The 26,400-nt window shown below is 37.6% G+C and overlaps 1 protein-coding gene across 1 annotated transcript in view; it reads left to right on the forward strand.

Annotated features, from left to right (window-relative positions):
• The first annotated feature begins 8,591 nt into the window (after positions 1-8,591).
• The window catches only part of EXOC2 (exocyst complex component 2), a 113,877-nt gene continuing 96,068 nt past the window's right edge, over positions 8,592-26,400 (forward strand). Inside the window, exons 1-4 of the mRNA XM_009948124.2 lie at positions 8,592-8,709; positions 12,959-13,135; positions 14,570-14,696; positions 24,459-24,572. Coding sequence (XP_009946426.1) covers positions 8,592-8,709; positions 12,959-13,135; positions 14,570-14,696; positions 24,459-24,572 — 536 coding nt within the window. The remainder of the gene's footprint in view (positions 8,710-12,958; positions 13,136-14,569; positions 14,697-24,458; positions 24,573-26,400) is intronic.

Genomic DNA, 26,400 nt, shown 5'->3' on the forward strand with positions numbered 1-26,400 from the left:
TTTTCTGTTTGAACAGGTGATATAATTGGCAGATGAAATGATTTTTCTGAACTAAAAGAAACAAAGAATTTCCCCCACACCTCCCATTTTAAGTCTCTGTTCGTCTGTATTATAGATTATTCTTCTTTTAAATCTATTTTTAGAGGTTTGCTATTTTTACTTCTTGCTGATGGGTCACGAACTCAGTTTTATACGCGGACTTGTTAATTTCCTTCAGGCTGTTTATGGTGTAAGATACTAATGAACAAAACTTCATTTTACAATGGAATGTTTGTTGAAAAATTCAGAGTTTTGATGTTGTAATGGCATTTGTGCAGTTAATTGTTCTTTGAGAGGCATCTCTCCCCTCCCCAGATAAATAATGTGTCAAAATTCCTGATGCAAAAATACATCAATATATAGGTATGCTGTACATCATAACTGATAGGATGCTGTCAGGAAATGGATTTATACAAGTCTAGACTTTTTTTTTTTTTGACATGGGATAGATAGAAGGTTAATTGATGTTAAATGGATGCTTTGTTAGCCCTTCATCAGCTACTAAACTAGTAGAGGAGGAGTGCAAATCATTACTACAAAAGGCCAAGACCAGTATGTTTTCTTAGTGAGGTTTATAGGTCTTTTTTTTTTTTTTTTTTTATCCCTCCCTTCTTTCCCTCCTTCCCAACCACACAAAACGTAATGATAGGAGGAGAGAGCAAGCAGCTTTCCTAAACACACACACACACACACACACACACACTTGCACTCCTGCCCCGCTTTTTTCCTCAGCAGAGTGACAGCTTCTAGATGTTGCGTGCGAGTGAGTTCAGCTGGTGCTGTGTGGTCTGTGTGTGTGGTCTCCAGCTCAACTGAGAGTCTGCTAACAGGGTGGATGAGAGAGAGCAACACTGTTTACTTTAATTTATTTCGGATGCCGGAACTGTGCCCGGAGTTTCTCCTGAGCTGGGTTCCATACTGAGTGGTGTCAATCCCTCGCAGCTGCAGCCCAGGCTGCAACGGGTGCTGAACTCCTCTGCCGAGGGCTCTTGCAGCATCTGCCTCGGGTCCAGCCCTTTAATCCCTTGGGACTCAGAAATGTTAATGGCATCGCTGAGTACTGTGATTATTTTGCTTTCACTCTGTCAAGATATATAGCCATGAAGATGTACCTTGCTGGGTTAAGGAAAGCAGGATCTCAGATGGTGAGGAAACATGCGAGTGTGGCTATTGTGAAAGCAAAACTGCTGTGCTTATTCCTTGGCTACCCTAAACCTCAAACCTCTAGTACACCCTTCATGACTGACTGGAATTTTCAGTAGCCCTTTTTTAAAAAGAGAAGGGTATTGTATTATGTCATGAAATACTCCAAAGCTTTTCTTTTTTTTGTCATTTGCCCCCTCTATTGCAAAACTTTTGTATCTTCCCAAACTGAAACTGATTTTGGCATGTAACATTGTCCTGTAGGTTAACATGTTTGGCAGTGTTAATATTGGCTTGAATCAACATACCGGATATGACAGGGCAAGACAAATGAGGCTTTGTTTTTTCTGTGTTACGGTGAAATTACCTCCTTTTTTATGTTTGTTCATCTTTTCATTATAAGTAGCTTAGTGGTGTTTTGAAGAGTCCCATCCCCGTCCCCCCCTCCCCAAATGTAAAATTCGTGAGCACTTCTTGTTTAAATTGACAAGTCTTCTTTTATTATTTAAATAAACATGCATAGATTCTTAATATCACTTGGAATTTCGGCATTGTTTAGCTTATTCACTTCCCAGTCTTTTCTGGCAGGCTTGCAGGAATGGACTTTGTATTATTAATGCAGTGTTGAAGGCTGTGGAAATTCTAGGGCACTGAAGATCTCCAGAGGGGTTAATAAATGTCAGTTATTTTCACAGTGCTGCTTTTTGGATGCTTTTAAATCTTGATTTATGTAGATTGTCTGTCTGAATTTATATTGTTGGGAAGATAAAGCACAGAAAAGGTTGCAATAGTGTTTTTCATCTTTTTGAAATGGTTTGGAGTACAAACATGTAGGAAGCTTTCTGCTTTGTCGTGCTTGGGGTCATTTGCTGTGTCCCTTCACTGACTCTTGTTGTAGTGTGTTGTACTCAAGGGACTCTTTGGGTTTTCTAGTGAAAACAAATTACTAGATTTATTTAGTAGAAGCACAAGTTTGTGTAGTTTAAGGTGGAAAGGCCATCACCTAGGTTCTGGAATCTGAATATTTATTGCTTGTTTAAAAAAGGGTGTTTCATAAATCTGTTCATTTGGAAAGCATTTAATGCTGTGATGTTAGTGTGATAAGAGAACCTCACCTGTTGGTTTCAGGTTGGTTTGTTTTTTAAAAAGTAAACAACAACATCTGAGGCATATTGTGACTTGAATATGGGTGATGCTTTGATCATTCCTGCTGTTCCTGCCTCAAAATTTTAAAAATTCTATTGTCGCATATATATGAGTGAGAACAAATAAATATCTGGTACTGAAGACTTGCATGCTTGCTTGAGCTTAGAATTTATCAGCTATGACAAATAGGCTTTTTCTTTCTTCTTGACAGCTTAGATTCTCTTTGCTAGATGACCATGGTACTTGCATTGACTTTGAGTCAGTCTTCCTCTGAGAGAGTCTTTTAAGGTCAGTGTCTGTGACAAAAGTACTGCTGAAAAATTTTCCAGTTGGTTTCAGCTAAGTTAACCAACTTGCCGTCTTGTTTTAGAACTCAGAAACTCCTTTTCAGAACATTTCAACTACTAATTTTTCCGTTGGTGAAATTTGTAAGGTAGCACCTGATTTGTTACTTGTCTTCTGAAGTTCTGTGCCTTCGTGGTGTTTCTAGTTTTACTTTGGGATTTGTACTTACCAGCCAATTTAATATCCTTAAATCCTGACCTTCTGTTTTCACTTACTGCATATTGTGGTACTTCTTCCAGAGTGGTAAGCAGTACCCTGCTTTACAGAACAGATATGGTAGCTGTTGGCATTTTACTTTGTTTCTTCTCTGCTTGCCATTGAAAGTTGAATGGGGAAACCCATTTAAGAAGTCTCATTTTAAACCAACTGAAGGTTTACAAAAGTCAAAAAAGCAACTAGACTTGTATTTTCCCTTACATTGGGCCATATTTAATTTCTTCATTATTTGTTTTTAATGTGGATTTTCTTAAGACAAAAAGTGAAGGTGCCCCCTCTTCTTTAGCAAGCTTGTAATGCTCAGAATTGTTTGGATTTTTTTTTTTGAACCAAACCTTTATGAGAGGACAGTTTATTTTAGAAGCTCATGTAAAGACAAAGATGATATTTATGAAAGGCACCTTTCAGGATGGCTTTGTAGTAGGTGGTCTTTGCAGTGGCTTGCTAACTCCTTGCACCTTCATAACTAGAATAATAACGAGGGTCTAGGACAACTCTACGTGGCCAGGTCTCTGTGGGACAACTCTACGTGGCCAACTCTACATGGGGACAGGTCTACACAGGTCAGCAGATTCCACTGGTCCTCCCTGCTGCACAGTGGGCTCTGCAAAGCCCTTGAACATCGTTGGGGGCTCTATGCTGCGGGGAACCCCGAGTGGCAGCGAGTGGTCCCTCATGGGAGGCAGAGGGGGGACTGGCTGCTGTGCCTGCGGTGTGCATTGCATTAGGGCGAGGGGGAGGAGGTGGCACACAGGTGGGGGGGCGAGCAGTGTGGGGAGCAGCTTTGGGCAAGGGGGTAAGCAATTAAATCAAACATGGAATACAAAAAAAATCATGATGAGAGAAAAGCAACTAAATCAAATGTGAAATACAAAAACTTGAATTTTGGCTGACATAAGTGCAGCCAGCTGGCACACGGGCAGGACGCAAGGTGGGTGAGGACAACTACAGGAGGGTTTTCCTCGGGAAGTAATGGAGCAGGCAGTTGCCCCACTGCTGCCTGCCAAGGCCCCGCGGCCACTCTGGTGCAGGTTCTGCTGTGTGTGTTGTGCAGATGGGGAAGAAGCGCTGCAGCGGCGGGGGCTGCTGGCTCCCCGTGTTCCTTGCTGCCCAGCTGGGGTTGAGGAGGCTGTTGGGTCGGTGGGATGCCATGCCCGTAAGTCCCTCAATTTGAAAACCACCACCACCACCCCCCTCCAAAAAAAAAAAGAGGGAAAACCCCCCTGAAACCAAACAACAAGCTGAGGCCAGCAGTACAGCAGGCTCTCCTGACAAGCAGTGCTCAGGCGGATGGCTTCCCCTCTGTGCTCGGAGCTGCTCCCTCCTGCCTCCCCTGCCACTCACCCCCCCGCCTGCACACCTCCTCTCTCTTCCCCTAATATAATGCACACTGCAGGCACGACAGGAACCAGCTTGTGGGTGGTCCCCCCTCCACCTCCTGCGAGAGACCCGTGTGGAGTTGTGTCCACGCAGACATCTCCAGTGGTGAGTTGTCCCATTCCATCTCTTTAGGGCAATGTATGGAATTGCAACAAAAGCTCTTAATTAGATTATTGTGTTTTTCATTAAATGAATTTTTTTCAGCTTTGCCTTAAATATTCTTTTAATTTTTTTTTTTTTTTTTAAAAAAAAACAAACTAGAAACTTGCTTTTGGGCCACCAGTAGTATACTGGCATGGCTTCCCAATAAGCAGTTCAGTCATTTTAACTATTGACATGTTTGTCATAAAGAGGAAGAGAGGAAATATTATAAATGAATTGAAGGCTCCCAAGCATTTGTTTGATATTTGTAGTAAGGACAGATTCCATAGAGTTCTTTCACTTAGTCTTTGAAATAAATGAAACCGATTACTGTTTAAAAATAATAATAATAGAGCGTCTCAGTGCTGTAGTGCTTTTGTAATGTGTTGAGATTTACTGTGGTATTCTCATTCCAATGGGGTATTTTAAAGCAATTCTGCAGTAAGTATGGAAATACTTTAGAAGAAATACTAGACCTCAGGAGGCTCAGCATTTTTATTACATTTATTTAGCTCATCATGAAGGGGGATCTAGTGACAATTTCTGAAATCCAGAAAAATGTTGTAATATTACTTTTCAGTTTTGGTACTGATTCAAGCCAATTACCTGTGTGCCTAGGTATTTTGAAAGAAAGAAACAACGGCTGAAAACCATAACATTTTTTGGTGGGGGGAAAATCAGCCAAATAATACCAACGTAGCTTCTATTTTTCTTGTTTTCCTGAAGATTTCTTCCTCTCCGTATTGCCACTGGGTTCCTGAAGATGCCTTTTTTACATCCATGTTACTGATTAACATTCTACAGAAATCTTTACCAAAAAATTGTTTAAAAGTAAAAGCGGTGTTTAACGTTGTCTTACTGCTATCTAGGCACATGCTGCTTCCTGCAGAAGGTGACTAGGTGTGTATGTAGGGATGTAACCCCACTGTTTATTTACAACTGTTGTCTATCTTCAAGCTCTGCTAAGGATCTGTGAGAAAAGCTGCAAAGACTATGTAGATAAGATCATGAGGAATAGATGCAGTTTATCCTCCTTGGTCTAGGTAGACTTAGGCACATGATTCTTCTCTAACATCCTCCTTGTTCAGGACTCCAGAGGAAACTTCAAATTCTGAAAGAGCTGAACTTCTGTGCAAATGCGTCTTGGAATTGTGTAGGAATAAACAAGACTTTCCCTGCAATTTCTGATTCCGATTGCTCCAGGTAGTATTAGGTTTAGCCATGGGAACTGGGAAGCTTATTTTTATTGTGGTGTCCATTGTGTTGTCAGGCAATGCAATGGTAATGTAGCTTTGAATGCAGCACAGGTGAGAGGAGAGCTAGGCAAACCTTGTGACTCCAGCACTAGGGATCTTGACAGAAGACTGGTTCTATTATTTTCACCTGTGGCAAGGAAGTGGATCAACAGTAGTGCAGGTGGGCTATCTGGACAAGAAGTCTTGGGGTGAGGAATGGGAGGTAAGGAAGAGGAATTACCAAGGTGTCTGGATTTGAAAGGAGAATTTGGATATTAACACCCCTATTCCTCCCTGCTGGAACTTCTGGATAAAAAGTCAGAGTGAAAATCGGCAGGATGGGGCAGGAAGTAGTTTGGCTGCAAGACTAGGACCTGGCCTCGGTTTTGAAGTGAGACAGAGAACTGTCTGTCTTTGTGAGATGGGGAGGAAAACAGTGCTGGGAAAGAAATAGGAGCAGGGCATGAGAGAGCAGGAGGGAGGGGACTTTACCTGCCAGAGCACCACCTTCTTTTCCATAGTTGGAGATGACTGTCAGCTGATTTCTTTGTAATCTGCTGCTGCAGTCCTCCTCTCCTTCAGTGCTCTTCTGCCCACAAGGTTATAGACTGCATCTGTTGACTACTCGCTTCTCTAGCCTCATGTTGGGTTCATGTAAAAGGTTCCAGTATTTTATATACAGATCTGGAAGAGCATCCGTATGATATTATAGAACTTATTCATTTTTCATTAGTTTGTTGTTTGCAAAAAACTGGGAAATTAATTTTTTATTAAAATCATAATGTAATTTTTAATGTTGTGAAGTCAACCAGTCAGGAAATATTATGAGGTTTGCCAGTTAAAAACACAAAACCAAAACAAACCAATTTAGTTCCAGGTGTATGTTGTGTGTCTTACCAGACTTCCATCATGTACTGGACATGGCTCACACACTGCAACTTACTGTGTTCTTGCTTGTTCAATAGGAATCTGCATCTCTTATTATCTGCACACTCTTCAAAGGTAGTCTCAAAAGTTCTTTAAGGATATTAATAATTCTGTAGTTCAGAATATCTAAATGTCTCTTCCGTGTTAATGAATTTATCTTCAAGATAGCTTTTGAGATGTGTGATAGCATTCTTATTTTAAATATGTGAAACTGAGAAACAGACACTTAATACCAAACGTATTTACAGATTTGAGGTGGTTACTTAGGACCTGAATATTGTGGAGCATTGTGCAGCATTCCCTATGTTCAGGGTACATTTCGCACTGACTTCAGGTATGGCTGTGGGCTCTGAAGTTGGACATCCAGAAACTGAGCAGAAAAAAAAAAAGTTGCTGTAAAGTTTTATCGTAAGTGCCCTGCTGTGCGTCTATGGTATAGATAGAAAGTAATCAAATACTTTGATTACTTTCACCACGAGGTCTTCCTCCTTATTCCTGCCTTTCTGATTTCAGTCTTCATTTTCAGTGTGCATTCCAACTATAGAACATGAAGAAAGAAACGAATCAATGAGAGCTTCTTGATCCTCATGGCAGATCTGTCTAGTAACACTGAAAAATTTGGGGAGGTTGTGTAGAAGCGTGGTGTATGATGGTACAATGAATGTATTTTATATATACAGAAGTGGCTGAAACAAAGATAGCTTAATTAACTCTTATATATCCTAACTGCAGGTGCTTGGAAACTGCAACTTTACTGCAGTTTATTGTTATGATTTACAGAGGTTCTGGGTTTCATGGACTCTATTATTTGCAAGTAGAAATAGAAAATATATCTTGACATAAAATGAAAGTAGCAGGAGAAGCCTTATGAAGCTTGGCTTATATAACTATTTTTTTTTTTACCAACCTGACCTCTTAAAATTGTCTACACTTAAGTGTTCTATATGTGTACCTAAGGTTTTTGAGTATTGACCTATTTCATCATTCCTGGATTTACTTAGAAATAAAAGCATTTCTTCCTATAGATTTTTTTGATTCTTACCTTTCCTATTCAGACTAATTCTATTAGAAACTGATTGTAGATAACTTTATGAAGTTCCAGAATACCAAATGAAGTGGCTTTTTTTTTAACTAGGAATTTTAAGGATGTTTTGTCTTAGTAGAAGAAGTCAGGAGCCATGAAATGGAATAGGTAATGCAAAATTACCCTGCAAGTCCTTAAAAAAACCTTTTTTGTCTGCCTTATGACTTCTGTGTAGCTGTGGGCAGCTCTGTGTTTAGTAAGTGTTGTAAATGTGGAGAAGGTGGTGGGAACTAATGTGCTTCAGGTTATACTCATCTGCTTCTTATAGCTGCAGAACTGCACAAAGGAAACTGCTAATAAACCATAGGAATTTGTGATCAGTGGCATAGTAAACTGAATGTAGGCTGCGTAATGTGTGTACCATGTTGGTGTTTGTATTACAGAGCTAATTAAACTGGTTTGAGTTGACTCCTCATTTCAAGCTCAAAGGAATACTTTTCTGGAAATGCATCTTCGATAATTTTATGTGAATTTCTTTTGATCTGTTGAGTATTATTTGTTTTGTTGATATTCTCTGCTAGTGTAGTGTCTGTAAGTAACATTTTAATTTTCTCAGTTTATGTAAATGTTGATGCTTTATACAAATAAGTGCTGGGGGCTTCTTCCTGTGCGACTGTCTGTGCCAATATGTCTAATTTTGATGGGGAAGTTATCCAAATATGTAAGCATAGTCTGTTACTTAGAAAGTTTAGAATTGCTAAGCTAAGGAATACAATAACAACTTTCTAATAGAGGTTTGAATAGGTTCATTTGAATTCTGACATAAGTGATTTGGAGTGTGTGCATGTAGTTTCATTCATGTTTCTGTTCCATTTTAGAAGAACAGCTTAAAAGTTTTTTAATGATTTTTACATAATGTAATTATTGTTTTTTAAATTATTGTTTCTTGCTGAACAGATAAAAGCAACTCAGTTTTCAGTAACTGAATAGACATCATGTCTCGAGCACGGCAACCCCCACTTGTAACTGGCATCTCTCCCAATGAAGGCATCTCATGGACAAAAGTGATAATCAGAGGAGAAAATTTGGGAACTGGGCCTACAGACCTCATAGGTAAGTTGAAAAAGCCCTTCTTTTGAAACTGTAGAATGTTGCATTTAGGATATGATTAGAGATGATTTTTTTTTTTGCGTGGTAAAATCTATGTTGCATGGTATGAGCATAAATATGCGCTTGAATCCGTAAATTCGGGGATGCTGCCTGATGTGTAACTAATCAGAATGACCATACTTTGCTCAATCAGCCCTTAGCCTGACTCAACATTCTGTGCTGAACACTAAGATTGATTGTTGCTCTTCAGTGAATCTCTCTTGATTTCCCTACCAATCGTGAGTGAACATAAACTTTGTTACATGCAGTGTTCAGGATGCGAATGCACTGTGGCGTAATACTGTACTCACTTTTGTTTTGTATTTCTTCCATAGGATTCTGTTTTCCATACAACTCCTGCTAAGCACCAAGCTAATGGTTTTAGTCGTTCTGCCTGTTGTAGTCCTAAGACTTAATGCTTGAGCGTTAGTAGTCAGTTTGAGCCTGGTAGCTGTGAATTTAAGGTTTTGCCTGTGTGCATCATGTGTTTGTACATTGAATTTCAGCTGCTGTTGTATAGCATCTACATTATAGTGCGTCCACTCAGTCTCATGAGGTCTGTCCCACATTTTTTTCTTGTTTTTACAGTCTTTACATTCTGAATAAATTAACATCATCAGCAAACCTTTATCTTGTTATTTATGAATATATTGAACATGAGCGATCCCAGCACATACCCTGTGGAAACTTTCCTCAGTGAAAAAACACCATTTACTGTAACACTATTTCTGTATTAACAAGCTATTTATCCATTTGAAGATCACACCCTGTAGCTGCTTGATTCTCTTAAGCCTTTCAAGAAGGACTTTGTAAAATCTTCTGGAAATCCAAGTTAACTAACTACTGGAGTTTCCCGTATTTCTTTTGTAAGTTAAGCATGTGTGTACTTCAGTATCCGTCTTAGAGACAATTTATCTAATTTGTTGTGGAATCATGACTCCTCTGAAGTCCATTGGAATTTTGTTTGGCTTTGCTAGCAACAGTATTTCGTGTAATGGATGGAAACCAAGATTCCTGAATTCCATTCGTGGCCACCACAATGAACTTTATGGCCAAGCATAAGCCACTATAGTTTTCCTCTTCACTTCTGGTTGCTGCCTCTTAAAAGGGGAAGAAGTATTTTTCTGAGCTGCTAGACACGGTTGCAGTACTCTAACAAATCTTTATTGAGAAATAATCAAATAACTGATGATGTTAGAGGTGAGTGTTTTTCTGTGTATTTGTGTGGTTGATGTACTTTGATAACCTCATTAATTTGTTGATGAGATCCTCTTAGAAGTGATCAGTGCTAGATTCTGAGAAGGAAGACATCTCCTGAACCGTTCCTCGATATTACAGCTGACTTAACTGCTAATATTTTTTTCTCATAGCTTTTTTTTCAGAGTAACTCTTGTAACACGTAGCTGCTAATAATCTCATGCTGTGAGGTTAAAAAAAAAAAAAAAAATTGCCATATTTTTTTCCTTAGCTCAGTTCTCAGCTTTCTCCGGTAAGTGACTAAGGCCCCAGACATGTAAAGATTTCTTTTCATGGTTAAATTAGGGATGTAAATACTCCCTGTGACTTTAATGGAAATACTTGCAAAAGTGAGCCTTTATAAGCATGAGATTTAAGGAAGTTTGAGTGAGGGTTTTATAAAGTTTATGAACTGCTATTTGAGATGCATTAGAGTAAAATGAAAAGCAAGAAACATTCATATATATATATATATAAAACCAGAATATCACATAATAGAAGAACATGATTTTTTTTTGTTTCATGTAGGAGAGCGCCTTCTAGTAATCTCTTTGTGTCTTTGAAACCAAACAAACTTTTTATTTGTAACTCTCTGGCTCATGGTACAAAAAGTCAAATCCAGGAGATACCTGTAACATGCTCTGAAGGTTCAGTTTGTCTTTTAAGACATTTGCAGCTGTATTTTGTAGGCATTGTAAAATTGACAGTATATAAGCTTAACCAAAATTGGCAAGTCTTAGTAAGAGAATTGCTTGTGCCTATTTACTGGAAGGCGCATAAAAGCTAGAACCTGAGTATGATGTTCTCAAAGATCTTTGTACCCTGCAATAGATTAAAATGAAATTTTATTTAAAGGGAATTTTTGTCTTTTTGGAGGAAAAAATGTTGTATCTGTACTATCAAAAGTTCTCCCCCAACATGCCTGTGTCTTAGAAATTGGCTTGTGCCAATACTATATTCAGTGTGGTATATAAAATGTTGAGAGACTTACTTTCTTTTGCCTTTTAAGACACAAAGGCTGTTTCCTTCCATTTCACAAGTGTTGAATCTTGTGATCTTGCTCTCTTGAGAGCTTTAGGAACCTCTGATGAGTAGAAAATAATTGATACAAGGATTTTTAAAACAGTTGTTCAAAAATTTTTACCCTAGTAAATTGCTATAGCTCAAGTCTTGATTTTTGAAGTATTACTTAATTTAAGCATGAATTCAGACTTTTGAAATTCTAGGGTGAAAATTTCTTTATGAATGGTTCAAACAATTTTTTTCACTTACTCTTAGTTCCTACCGCAGTCTCTTTTTTTTTTCCATTTTTCTTCAGAGAAGTTGCTAGCCTAGAACCAGAGGAGATGTAATAATATAACCTAAAATTAAAACCTGTACATTGTAAATGTGTGGGTTTTTGCTTCCCCTCTGAAAAATAAAAACCAGCCTGGTTAAAATGTTGCAAATAAATAACAACCGAAGTATTTTTTTATTTTAAGGCTTTTTTTTGTGCGTATCCTATTTTGCACGTGCCCTCCACCCTGCCCCCTCTCCTTACTCAGTTGCTTTAGGAAGCAAATCTACTGTCCTGGCTCAAGTAAACTTACTTTCAATTGTGTAAGATTCAGTGCCTTTTTTTTTTAATTTTTTGGTTTTCGTTTTTTGGCAAGGAGTAAGGCAGTTTTATGTCTGAGAACCATGAAAACTGCCAAATTTGTCTGCTGTGTAATGTCAGAGACTTAAATTGTGAGAAAAAGAAAGTGTGAAGCTTTGGTACTGAGCCACATATGCTGACCCTTTTCTGCCTGCGAGTATTTTTTAAATTGGTCAGAGCTTTCTAGAAATTAAAAACAAAAGCCAAACCAACAGGGGAGGAACTTCTATACCTGACTAATTTATACTCCAGTACAGCCAACGCACTAGTATGGCCTTGTCCTTTTGGACATAACATCCCTACCTAGAAACACTTTCCCTTATTTAAGAAGAACCTAATAAAGTTGTTCTCCAAATCGATGCTATAGAAATTAAGATCTTGCCAATTCTTCAAGACAACGAAACTCTGATTAGAAATACGGAAATTGTTATTCTAGATCTGAGAAAACAATCCATCTATTCCAGCATCCAGAGTCCTGATCCAATCAGATTGATCAGCGGGTCAGACTGATTTGATGTGAAGCCCCAGGAAGCCTTGGACCTTATATTAAAGCGTATCTTGACTCTTGGGTGTTGAGGTGTTCGTTAACGCTAAAGCTTGACATATTTTAATACGTCACAGTCTTTACCTACAAGAGAGCTTCGGGGCTAAAATATATGTTGTATTTTTATTTCATAGTTTGTCATTTGTGCTTCTGTTATGGGCAAGTTTAGAAGAGGAAATAGATGAACATTATGTGACTATTCTTTCATACAGCAAGGGCAGTTTTCAGCAGAATAGTCTTGCATCATGGATTTTGTACAGAAGGGATTGGGACAGGATATTTGTCAATTAAGACTTTTTTGGCCAAAAAGTCCTTCTGTGTCCACAAAAGTACTGCTAGACAAGTAAGGTTGAAGAAGCATTGTTCACTGTGAATATTTTGCAGTGCTATGCAAAGTCATACGAAGTAGGCTTATGAAAGATTTTTTTTTGCATCCAGTTTTCATGGAAGTTTTGTGTAAGTACAATACTGAACAGCAGTTCTCTAGTGTCTTGCAGACAGAAGATCTATTGTACAGCACAAAGTAAAAGTTGCAGTAGCCCATAACTGGTAGAAGAGATTAAAATAAGCTTCAAGCAGCACTTCATGTGTCTCATGAAGTGTCACTAGGACAAAAGACCTGAAGTCACCTAAGGAACATCTGAAAAATGTATTCGTGGCTCTTTCACTGTAGTTGGCTGTAAGGGACTGGAGAAGGGTCATATATTTATGTAAAATATGTGAAGCATCATGAATGTATTTGCATTACAGAATATCAAAAGATACTAGTATTCACAGTAGGATTTTTTTTCCCCCAGGTTTGACAATCTGTGGGCACAACTGTCTGCTAACTGCTGAATGGATGTCTGCCAGTAAAATTGTCTGTCGGGTCGGACAGGCTAAAAATGACAAGGGAGACATTATTGTTACTACAAAGTCTGGTGGCAAAGGAACTTCAACTGTTTCCTTCAAACTGCTTAAACCTGAAAAAATAGGTATTTTTCTTGTTCAAATTCACATCTGTTTTCTTTGCTAAACAAATATATGACCGAGTGCCTCTTAAATAAAATGTATGTTTAAAATGGATTCACCTTAGGACAATCTTCAGTTGTCTAGAAAAAGCAGAGTATATCCAAAAAATGTGCAAATATGTACATAGATAAACTCATAGTAGATGTGAAATTAATCATCCTATCTCCATATCCTGATAAAACCCTCAGAGACTAATGAAAAGTAGTCCTTTATTTTTCTGTGAGGAGTAGCACTAAACTTCTAAAACTTAAAAAAAAAATCATAACAGATCCAGTAATTACTCTTAAGTGCACTAAATAAATACAAAATATAAACCAGCTCATGAGCTTTACGCCTAAATCCTAAGCTGACAGTTAATCCTTTAAAGAAACTTGAGTCCTCAGTGCTGTTTCTTATTTGTAATTCAAACCATCCTGCAAGATGGAAAGTCTTAAGTATTTCTCATGAGATGCTTAACCACTGAAATGATGTTGCCAAGCAGTCTAGGAGCCTTGCTTAATCTAGAATCCATTCTAAATGCCCTCTGGATTGAAAATGTTTCTTTCAAAGCACCTCATTGATGAAGTTGTATAGTTACCTTTTCTAGCATAGAGGTTCCTGCAAGAACTGTTTTAGGCTTTTGTTTTCTGTGTGGCTCAGTGTCAGTTAAATAACACACAATTTCTCCCAAGCTGTACTAAGATCTTAATAATAGAAAGATGAATCAAGTGCAAATGTTACACAGTGAAGCTTTTGGTGATAGGAGAGGAGAATTGGTGTTTTAAATAACAGATGTGGGGATGGGGTAATTTCTGGTGTTGAGTATCTTGGGTATGTTAAAGAAGGGCATGGCCAAGAGTATGGCTGGCTGCATGTTTTGGCTGAGGGTCAAGACCTATTGTGCCTCACCTTTACGCGCCTTTGTCTGTGCTAAGGAAGCAGCCAGTCCTGTGTTCTTTCAGTCATCCATCTTGGCATGTGCCCAAAGTTCACTTACTTCTTGGTTAGTGAGTGGCACACAAAAATTATCTTCCCTAAAATATGCAAGTAAGAAGACCTCCAGGTAATTGCTCATTTTGAAAGTAGTAGATTACAAGGTTTGGACAGATACCAAAATACTTGGAGAAATGAAAAATACTAATACTCTGTGATCAGGAAAAATGCTCATAAAGTACATGAAACTGTGCCCTCTGTAAGAGTGTAATGTTTGATGACTAGCCATGAATACCTTTTCAGCAGCTATAATAAAATAATTTAGCATAGTTGCATCCAGGTTGTTTTGCCATGTATCTTCAGTATATTACCTAGGCATGCATTTTTATATTTATCAGGATTTTTCAAATTAATTCAGTATGTTAGAAGTTGATGGTGCTGGACTGCCCTTGTTGTTTTAAGGATCTGCACTTTGTTTTCTCTAGGTATCTTGGATCAGTCTGCTGTCTGGGTGGATGAAATGAACTATTATGACATGCGCACTGATAGGAACAAAGGGATTCCCCCCTTGTCCCTACGTCCAGCTAATCCGCTTGGTATTGAGATAGACAAGTGAGTACCAAATGCCTTTAATCCACTTTCTTAGTGGTTTTCTCTGTATGTGCCTTTGTGAATTCCAGAAAAGTTTAATGGTTTACAGAGATTTAAAAATACATGCATATATTAGCTGTTGATATGCTATTTGGTACTTAAAAGAGTTGTTGGTGACTGTTCTATCCTGCTTCATAATCCTCATTTTTAGATCATAAGTTAGAACTGTAGGTAATCTAAAAGCGTGATATATTGGACCCCAGTGATGTTTAGATTTTGAGGAATGGTAAATAACCTAAGGCTTTGGGTTTATACATTGTAGTTATGGAATACTTACTGTTGCATGTTGAGTTTCATGGGGCTTTTAAGGATGTTTAGATTGCTATCTGTTGCTAAAATTGCACTGTAAAATGTGATTTATTATACTACATCAACTACCTTATTTTGCTGAAATATTAATACTGTTTTCCAACCCACAGACTTCTTTAATTAGTAAGTATGGTGGAGTTTGACACTTTTTCTGAAATAGAAACTTTAGCGAGTGATAAATGGAATTAGAGGGCCTTAAATGGGACACTCTTAGGGCTCCAAACCTGCCCAACTCTAGAAATAGCGTCAGGAGTAATATTTCTCTTGATCAAGATACCACCTCTACCAAAACCAAAGGCTATTTAAAACTATACTATTACTAGGGGTATTATCTGCTGAGTACTCTGTTTGTCAGGGGAGTGCATTGGAGAAAATATGCAGTGCCCGTCGTTACCTTGTTCTGATGGGGAAACTGCACTTTCCCAAAATCTGTACAGGATTTCTAGTGGATCTGTCATCGCCTTCCAGCCTCTGGCTGTGCATTTCTTTCCTAGTCTGAGTATGTATTTTTCCTTCTTTTCAAAGTACTAACCCAATTTTTTGTAATAAGCTGAAGGCTTTGTTTCATCATAAGTATTTTTCTCCAGCCTCTGACGTAAATTCTTACAGGTACTCTGTCATCTTCTCCAGTTTTCCAACTCTGTTAAAATGTGGACTCCAGGAGTGTGGACAGTATTCCAGTGTCTTGCTAGAAGACTTCCTGTGTCTCCTCCGCCCTACCTCCCTGTTCATAAAATAAAAAAAAAACAAAACAAAACTACTTAATAATCCTGTTTACCACAGTGCTGCACTGGCAACTAGCAATGAGTGGCTTGTTGGATGATTCACTTGACCAGATAACTTTTGCTGCTGGCATGGCTGCTCATTATTCTATAGGGATGGCCAGGATTCCTTTATTGTAGCTATATCTTTTTTGCGTTTGACTATGTTCTACTGTCTGTCTTCTCAGTCCAGATAATGGTCTGTCGTCTTAATCTTTTTACCAACTATTTATGAAAAAAATGCTGGTGATAAAGTAGCATTGGTGATCATGCAAATATCAATGAAAAAGTAATGTGGGTTTTAGTAAAACTGTAGCTACAGATGTTCCCAGGTTTGCTTCTCCATGGATTGGGTGGTTGGTGGTTGTTTTTTTTTAGTTCTTTAATCCATGTGGTATATTCTATTAGCATTGCATAAAACTAAGTTTTTAATCAATCTTACCATAGCAGGTCTCCTTTAAAATGATGATATATTAATTTTGTCTGGTTACTTTTTTCAGTGAAGCTCTTAATCTCAAAGCCCATATAATACATTCTCAAACATTTTAATAAACAGTTGTGACTGACTGACATTAAAACTAATTTTCTCTAATTCTGTTGAACACTGCAACAGCTTTTCCAATATTTTATCTGGGATTTAAGTCAAGATAACTAGTTCTGTTGCATAGCTCTCTGTCCATAGGTTTCTCACAATACTTCTTTCTGTAAATACAATGATTATGACACAATTACTTTTAATTTGTTCTTATTTTAACAAAACTTCTAATGTAGTATTTGGCTTCATAACCAAAATTGATAGTTCTTACAGTTAAAACAGTGTCAGCATGATAGATTAAGAATTATCTTACAGAAACCTAAGCAGTGTTAGTTCAGGATTTGTTTAATTTAGAGCAGTCTATTTAAATGTTTGTTAAATAAGAAACCAATGATACTATATTTTAAATGTTTCATCTGAAAGCATTAGAAAATACCATGTTAATGAATCATCAGATTTTGTGTGGAAAAAAAAAAGTCAAAAATATGTAAATAGATAGCAAATTACCTGGGTCAGGGGGAGTGAAAATAAGGAAATCTTTGGGCAAGCATAAAATCAAGCCTAGTTCATTTTTCAGTGATCTCCAAGTTCACCTCCAAGCTCATTGGAGGTAAAGCATTAAGATTATGGCAAGCACTGGCATAGAAAATGACCAGTTTGAGAGAAGGAACACTAGTCAATATAACAAGTAATTGTGTAGAGGGATTGGGAGGGTAAGTTGTGGAGAGAGATAAGGAAAGAGAGGAAAAGGTTGGTCTGGCCTCATGTTATGGGTGACAGCATGGTGTTAATAGTTGTGACTATAGATGGAACATTCTGTTTTTAATTAAAAAATGCCTCCCTAATGGAAAAGCTTTCATAATTTGCTTGAAAAACTGGAGCAATGTGAGGTTTACTTTTATGAAATAATCTTTAATACCATATAATTTAACTAAACTCACTTGTTTGCAAATACTTGATGTATGGGATAGATGGTTAATGAGAAGTTGTACAAGGTAGTGAAGAAAGTCAATTATAAAATAAGAAAGGGAGTGGATAAGCAAGATATTAAAATTAAGCATTAGTAGACATGGGAATGATTTGTCCCTGGAATTGAGAAAAATTCTAATAATTTTGGGATGCTTTAAAATAAAAGAAAGCCTAATATGATAAAGAACAGTTGTGTATACAAGGAGACGGGATTCTGCAACATAATGGGTCTCTCCTTTATTAATACTTTTGGCTTCTTTAAACTATTATGAAATATGTGCAAATTGGGAGGTATTTTAATTTTGAAGCTGAATCATTTGCATTGGGCTGACTTGGTGGGATTTAAAACCCTTGCAGCCTGATGGCTGATAAGGAAGGGAAAGGAGTGCCTTGCATTGGTTATGTGGTTTAGTGGTAAACAAGAGAAACATTTAAAGAGAGGACCAGGAGAAGACCAGTGAAAAATAGCTGTGAGAAAATAGGATAGAAGTAAGGTAGATGGGAGCATGCTGAAGAGAAGGCGGGAAGTGGGTAGACTACAGGCTGAAAGAAGTCATCCCTCTAGAAAGTGGTTGTCAGTCATCAGCAAATGATACAGAAAAGACAATCTGCAGCATGGGAAAGAGTTAGATCATCTATCTGTTCTGGGGTTTTTTAATTTATTTTTTTTTTAATATGAGTTATACTTAGTTCGAAAAGTTCCTTTTGTGGCTTTTTAAAACATTGTTTATGGTTTTGTTATGGGACTTTGTCTAATTAAATTGTGTTTAAAAATTAATTATAGCTTTTGAATCATTCAGGTGGGTACTTTGAAAGTTTTGCAAATGGGTCACTGAAATACTAGAAAAAAGATCCTGTAAGTAACAAACAGAAGTGCTTTAGTATAGCATTTCATTAAACTGTTTGGCAAGCACAAGAACAAAAAGATGCTTACTCTGATTCAGTAGACTTAACATTGGAGTTTAATTGGGTCTGACTGGGACAAAAGGTTTGAACTGTGAATTGAGGGAAATAGATAATAGTGAGTCTAAAACATTCTAGTGATAATTAGAATACTGCCTGTAGACACATTGTAGGAGTAATACTCAAAATATGCACTGGTATTCTCTTTTCATATTTGTGTTCAAATATTTCAAGGATGCAAAGTAAGAACTAAGATATACAGTCATCCTCCTGGTTGTTTTTTTTACATACAAAAGATATTTTAAATGTTATATGTATACACAGTGTTCAAGCCATCATCTTTCAGCCTGCAAGTTTAGTAAGTATACATAATTTCTGGCTGTTAAGTTCTTCATATTTTCCAAGAATTAATTGCTGTCCTTGTGCTGTACAATGGACAAAGAATTTAGTTGCTAAATAATAAAATAGTTTATATTGTAATGAAACTTGAACTTGCTAGTTATTATGTTTTGGTGGTGATCCTTAAAGTCACAAGTAGAAGAGTGTTTACACACATTTGTTCTCCTGCCTTGCTAACAGTTGTTTGTTCGTCTTTAAAACACAGAACTGATCCAATTAGATGAAGCTTTTTTTACATTGCTGTTGCTTGGTGCATATTGTATGTATGCTATTAAGTTATTTCATTCACACCAGAAAATAAGTATTTAAAATATTTAATCTTTGAGTTCTACATTTTTTAATTTTCAGAATGGTGTAAAGACTGATACAAAGCTTTAGTTTTCTATCACTATCTTTGCTGGCTTTAAGTGTGAAGCAGGCCTCTGCGGCCATCGTCCCTGTGTAATATTCGTGGATGTGGTGTCACGCAGATGTAGCCAGAAACCCTTACAGAAGGCTTAAATAGCTTACAGGAAGGAAAAGAGTATGCAGAGTAGTCACCTCAGTCTGAGAAATGTGGGAACTTGGTATGAAAATGCTAAAACTAACAGTGATGTTGCAGTACTTGGGTTAGTTTTCACAGTTTAGAGCTGCTACAAGAGCAGGTCTGTAGGTTACATAGCATTGTTCAGAATTTGAACTGTTCTGGGGGAGAACATGTGATGCCTGTTTCATAAAGGCAGTGGCTGAAATCTGTTGGTGGAAATTTAGATCTGCGTAAGATTTGTGAATTAATTGCTTGTTCAGATGTACCGCATACTTTTCCCCTCCTGTATGACCAGTCCTTATTTAATCGAAGGTTCCCTACCTCCTCCGTCAGACTAAGAAAATCCATTCTCTGCAAAGCAGTAACAAGTCAGATCTAGTGGTGGTTAGAAAATTTTTGAACAGTGTTTGTTGTTTTGCATGTAGCAGAGGTCAGTATGGTGGATCCATCTCGTACATGAAAGCAAATGCTGACATGCTAAGTACATTCCACATATTTCTGTATCCACCCACTCAATACAGATGCTTCCCTCTTCCCACGACAGCTTCCAAAACAGTTCAACTGGGAGGAGGGAACAGATGATCTTACGCTGCCACCTAATGGTATATGTCAGCTTGCTACCGTGAGATAAGAAAAGACTTTGTGGAGGCTTTGATATTTATTTATTTTTCAGTGGCTTCTGTGGAAATGCAGTCAGTTTCATCGTTGACTGTGATGGGCTGGTGGAAACTTTTATCACAGAGATGCATGTGGAAAAATTGTGAAACTTGTGGGCAAGAGATGCAGGATATAGTAATATATAGTACTAGTTTTACGACATCAAAAAACATAGTAGTGCTTGCTTCTTGTAAGGCTGATGCATCAGTTGGAGCCACCAGCCTATTGTCTCTTAGTAGATTTCTCTTATCACATTCTGCTATTTCTCAAATACGGTTGCAGTTTTGCTGTCATATTTGTGATAAATTCAACACGACTACGGAGTAATTGCCTGAGTGCATACTTGCCTTTCTGCTGTTGGAGAGACCTTTGTTAACACCTTCTGATTCGTTGTGTTTAGTCTACTCCAGTGTCCCTTATGCTGGTCTTCTTGCATGCATTATTAACACAGTACAGCTGGTACAAAGGCTGCTTCTAAGAATCTGACTGGTACCAGACAGAAAGGGCAATGTACAGCAGTGCTAGCTGGAGCGTGTTTATGCTGGTTGCTATTCAGAATCTGTGTTTATTTAAAGTTGCTCCTTTTGACCTGTAAACTTCTGTGGAATTGAGGTTCAAGTTACCTTTTGGTGGCTGTATCCTGTTTGGGACTTGCCTTTAATCTACAAATATTGTCCTGTATGCTGAAAAGCACACTAAGATTCTGAAACTCTGGGAGCAAAATAATCTTTACAGAAAATTTACAACTTGCTAAGCTGTGTTCATAGTCAGGCGCTCTGTCATTAGTATCCATTGGATTCTGTTGCTTTTACTCAGTTGTGACTGCTTGGAGGCTGTGATTCACCCATGCAGATTACAACCAATCTTAAACTTCTGCAGAATATAAATGCTGTATATGTGTACAAGTTCTGTAATAGAATTTGTAACAGCTGATATATCCTGTGATAATAAATTAGATTTATTGAGTATCAGGCTATACAGAACCTGAAGTCTGGGGTAGAGGAGGGAGGGACTTGTATTGATGGGCACATGTGGTGCAAGTGAATTGATGTACCCTGTGTGTTTTGAATCCAAAGTAGACATGCATGCCATTTACGTGGAAGCAAGGACCATTACATCTAATACTGCATGAGTGTATTAGATGTATATATTTCAGGGAAGTGGAAGTGTATGGTGGCTTGAAACCAAATTTATTTTTCTTATAGTTCTCGTGAATATAAATGGTATGTGAAATCTTGATTACTTTTATATTTAAAATTGATGCTGGTGGGTGAATAAGACTACTTTAAAATGTTAACTGGAGGTCTAGTTCCAGATCTGGTTCTGTTTTAAATAAAATAGTCTGCCTAGCAGTAAATCCAGTACATGTACCTTTGCTGAAATTGTAAAGGAAGCAAAATAATGTGCAGTTGTCAAGGCTGGTAAGCTTCTCTCTTCTTTTTCTGAGATTTTCCGGATTCAATTTGTAGTTCCCAGTTTCTTTTACAGTGGTTGCTTTTAAATCAATGATTAAGTATTCAGAGTTCCTTCCTGAAGTGATTCTTGTATAACAATCAAATCGACAGAAAAATGGTCAACAATTTCATTGCTTGTCAGCATGGTCTCAGCTTTTGCCCCTGGTTCATATTCACCTCATAATGTTTAAACGACTAAAAGAGAAATACTTTCTCAAGTCACATATGTGCTTGTTTATAAGTAAACAGTACGCAAGTTTTCATGAGAACAACTTCCAAGGACTTATTTAATTTACTAATGGAAGTTAATGAAACAAACTTGTGTGTATGTGGAGTCAGTCTCTTTTTAGATGCATCTGGCCAGACACTTTAGAAATAGAGTTGCTTCTAGTTTGAACTTTTAGTGAGCAGCTTGTTGGGATGACAGCTGTAGCAAGTCATTCCAAGCTCCCCATATCTGTTAGTGGAAAAACTACTGGTAGAATTTATGATAAAAATAAGGATACCACACCATAGCATATAACATATTGTTAACATACCGCACACATTCACATTCATGTTTCTAGTCTGTTGTGACTATGTCTAAAATATGTCTGCGCAGATAAAAGCACCCATAAATGCATTGTTAATTTATGATTCTGCACAAATACGTCTGCTGGAAAAAAGCTCCTAGTAACTTTTCAACACAGGCAAACATCTAACTGAAAAAGCCCTTCATTCCATCCCACTGTCTATGGGCAAAACTAATTTCCAGGAATTTATTACATCCCTAGCTAAATTATTGGTCTTTGTCTGTCTGTCTTATTGGGATTTTTTTCATTAGGTATTGTATACCTCATGCATAAGCTTAAACTGTCATGTGTATGTCTTATAATCTTGCAATAATAAGTAGCATTTGGTAATGGTATATTGTTGAGTGTGTGTGCTTTCTATTATATCTGCTTCTTTTTGACCCCTGAGAAAATACATTGAAGTTCTGAAAAATAGGAACAAAATTCTTCTTCTGTATTGTGTGCATGCACTTACATAGTGTTGCACTGAAGTTGTGAGTCTCTTCTGAGGTAACTGAAAATTTTTATTGTTTTTGGTTTTTAGCATTTGAAGAAAACGTATAGTTGGCCACAAAGATGCCACCATGCATGGATTTAATATTAAAGCTTTTTTTGGACAGCTGTGCCATATATAACATGTGAAGTACTATCCTGCAAATTCATGTGCCTGCTGGGCACTTCTGACTACTTTGAATGAAAAATAAGATCCCTTAAAATGTCTTTAAAGGAAGGATAAATTGAAACTTTCTTCTTCTTCTTATGTCTGTCAGCATTTTCTTCTCAATAACTGGCATTGATGAAATTCAAGATCATTGTTAATCCTGAATCTCACTACTTATGTTCATAAATTTTTATATTAATATTATCACTTTTTCATTGAACACAGAGAAATGTTAGGACCTTCATCTTTAGTTACTACATTTGTTTCTCACACTATTTTCCCTGTCTCTGTGCTTTTCATATCTGTCATCGCTTTTCCTTGCATCTCATTTGATTTTTTTTGTTTGTTTGTTTTTAAAAAGTATTGTTTCATGCCCCTGCTGTAATCAGGTGCTAATGATGAAAGACTTCTGTGCCATGTCGTTACGTGTGTAGGTCCTTTGTACCTGCTTGTGCTACTGGCCATTTGGATATGAATAAAAACTTAGAGAATGCAACTCTTTTTTCTGTGTGATTGTACTTTTTAATGTGCATGCCTTTTAGATTTGTTTCACTTAATCTGCTGTTTGCTTTTTGTAATAAAAACAGCTTTAGCTATCTTGAAACGTGTTTAGATTACAGAAAACCCCAGACTAACAAATAATTGCTTTCGTGTCCGCTCAAATGGCTTCTCATACATATTAAATGTAATTCCAATAGCTGACTCTGCGTTGTTACTCCCACCCAAATTTGATCTCAGATGGAGAGTATGGCAGGTTTGTGTTTGCATACAGTGTACCTTGTATAGCAGAGCTCACCTAGCTTGTGAGCATCGGAGAGGGTTGTTATTGACTTCTGAGTTTGACATTGTGATCCAAAAGTTACACTGTAAACTTTTAGAATAGAGTATTTCAGTTGGAAGGAACCTACAATGATAATCTGGTCTACCTGCCTGATCAATTCAGGGCTGACCAGAAGTAAACTTGTTTGTCTCGATTAGTTTCTGAAGATGGGATGCAGCTGGTGGTAATGAATAGTGGTGAGTGTACCTGGTGATGTACTGAGTGCATAGTGGAATGAACATGGCCAAGTATTAAGTGTGTGTCTGGACTGAAGGATGAAGATTGTCATGTTTTCATAAAAAAGTACTTTAAATATTTTTGTTACACTGACTTAAAATAAATGGAATACTTTTGCTGTAAGTCTCTTAAAAGCTACCTGTTTTTCAGAAATATTGTTGTAGAGAATCTTTCACAAGGTATTGTCTCTCATGCTATCTTTATGCATTGTAAGAATGAATTAAAAAACCAAACGTGCTGTTTCTTGCTCAAGACATGCACACTTTTCCTTTGTTTTGTGTACTATGAACAGACAGATCAGTGTACTCCATTTTGCAAAGGGATGATTTTAACTCGAGATTTCTTTCACTGTTTGTATATAAGGGAAGTATGATCTGTGTATCTTCCTTCATGTTTCTGTGGGACTTCTGCTGCACGTGGACCAATAGACAATGATGGTGCAAGATCACTTACAGGCTGTCAAGCTGGTGGTGTCCTGTCATTTTTAAACTTAGATAGGTACTGGTTCATGGCTTATAGAGAGTATTCTTTCCAATTTACTTGGCTTGGTGTACTGATTTTCCCATTTAAAAGGTAGTACTTTGAGTACATTCAGCATCAGTGGTCCTGTGTTTGAATGTTTGGAATATTGTGGTGAGTCTGTCTAGTCTCATTTTCTGAAGGCAGCCATTCTCTTTCTTTAGAAGTATTTTGTACAGGCAGCATTTCTGTCATATGTGTAATGGTAAAATTAGTTTTACTTCGATTCGATTTCAATCTTTTCTTTCACAGTCATGCTATATGTGTCTGTAATACCGGATGTAATTTCATGGTGAGATACAAGGTTATATTTACATCTTGTTGGAACATGATTTGTTTGTTTGTTTTTTAATGTGACACTTTTAATTGTAAGCTGTTCACAGGAATATGTCTCACTGAAGAAACGAATATTTGTTTTTCAGAGGCAGATTTCCTCAGAAAGATTTAGAGGCACTGTTCCCTGGGATGAGTGCCGATTTCACTAGTGAAAACTTTTCTGCTGCCTGGTACCTGATTGAGAATCATTCAACAACAAGGTTTGTTGCTTTCATATAAATAATTGTTTTAAATGCAAGTCACTTGATGTTATTTCATTATACAATGTATGTGTCATTGGTGGTTGACCTTTATAGCCATAGACCTTTAGTCTCTACTGCTTGTGGTGTTTCTGCTTGGCTAGAAACCAGTTTGCTCAATGTGGTTATGAGGAAAACTTCATTTTTAACCACAACTAATTTATGGCCTCTTCCGCCTGCCCTCCCCTGTCAGATGGAAGTTGGCTTTCTTCAGGCTAAAGCCCTTTATGAATCAAGAAGTTAGGCAGCATGGCCTTGAGTGGGAACTCCAGGGATTAACTTAAGTCATGACTAGAAGCTAGGATAAGGGCACTGAGCAGACAACTAAGAGTAAAATCATTAGTATGATCAGTCAGCTTTTAGTTAACTTTTGTGGAAAATGCTATAGTGAAAGAAGCTGGATATGTGAATAAGATCTTTGATGTAAATCTCTTAAAATCTTGCCCATTAATGTCTTCATTTTTAAATCTAGTTCATACTATGTAATTACATGAATGCATTACGTAAATATATTTTTGTATGTATAACTAAGCTCAAACTTTTGTCTGCTGGTGTTCGGATAATATTGGAAGCCATTTTTAGTAGAGATGATGAGCCTTTTGTTGTTGTTGTTGTTTTCAGCTGTGTATTCCAGTTAACATTTCGAAGGGAAATGCCACTTCACAAATTTTTTTAATATTGTTTTTGTTACCTAATGGTAAAAACGGATGTGGGTTGGTTTTGTTGTTGTTTTGTTTATGGGGGTGGGGGTGGGGGGGTGGTATTTGGTTTTAGGCGCTCCAGCAATAATTAATCTACTCAGGAAATGCTTTAATTTCCTCTCAAAGTGATGGTAGATTGAAGAGCCAAAACAATAGCAAAAGAACATCATTACCTAATACACATGTAGTGTCAGCATCTTTTGAAATCAACTAAAAGAAGAGAGATTCAGAATGAATTCTATCAATCACAGGCTTATAATTCGGTGATCGTCAAGTTTTTAAAAAAGCTAAAGGGGTAATAAAGTGAGAAAGAACAAACAGCTTTTGCTGCATCTGGTTTTAAGAAATTTCTTTCTTTGGCCCTTCGACTGCTGCCATTTTGTTGCTCGTTCATGCGGGCATCAGTGACATTGCCAAGAGGGATGGAGGATAGATCAAGAGTGATTGCAAAGCCCTGGGGTCAAAAGTGAAGAACATGGGAGCCCAGGTATTCTCTTTCCTTTACAGGTGAAGGAGAAGGCTTCAGGTAGTAGTGGATGCATCCTGTAGGTTCACAGATGGCTGTACCATGGGTTTCAAAGGCAGCATTTTTTACTTCTGCAGCCATGGATCATTACTAAAGAACAAGGACTGCTAGTGAGAAATGGGATTAATTTGAAAAAGTGGGGCGGAAGCGTCTTTGCCAGCAGGTTTGCACTTAGGTGACAAGGGCTTCAAACTGGGAAAATCAGGGGATGGTGATAACAGCTTGCAGTTAAATGAAGGGACAGAATGCTATATGTCTGGTTCAGTGATGACATTGAGTGTGCTGTTGGGAATTACAAAATCAATTGGAAGAGTCTAACCTCAAGTACCTTTACACGCTCACATGCAGCCTGGGAGACAAGGGGAGCCAGAGCTCCACCTGTGGGATTAGACAAGCATATCACTGGAATAAAGTGTGGTAGCTCATGTGCCTGGTGTTCTGCGATGGATGGGAAGAGGCCTTCTGAGAAAGATACCCAGGAAAGAAGAGAGGGACTTGACCTTTGTGTGAAGGAACAGCTTGAATTAAATACATGGTCTGTCTTATGGAGCAGGTAGCAGGA

This window comes from Leptosomus discolor, chromosome 8 (assembly GCF_034619465.1).
Source record: "Leptosomus discolor isolate bLepDis1 chromosome 8, bLepDis1.hap2, whole genome shotgun sequence".
Taxonomy (NCBI): domain Eukaryota; kingdom Metazoa; phylum Chordata; class Aves; order Leptosomiformes; family Leptosomidae; genus Leptosomus; species Leptosomus discolor.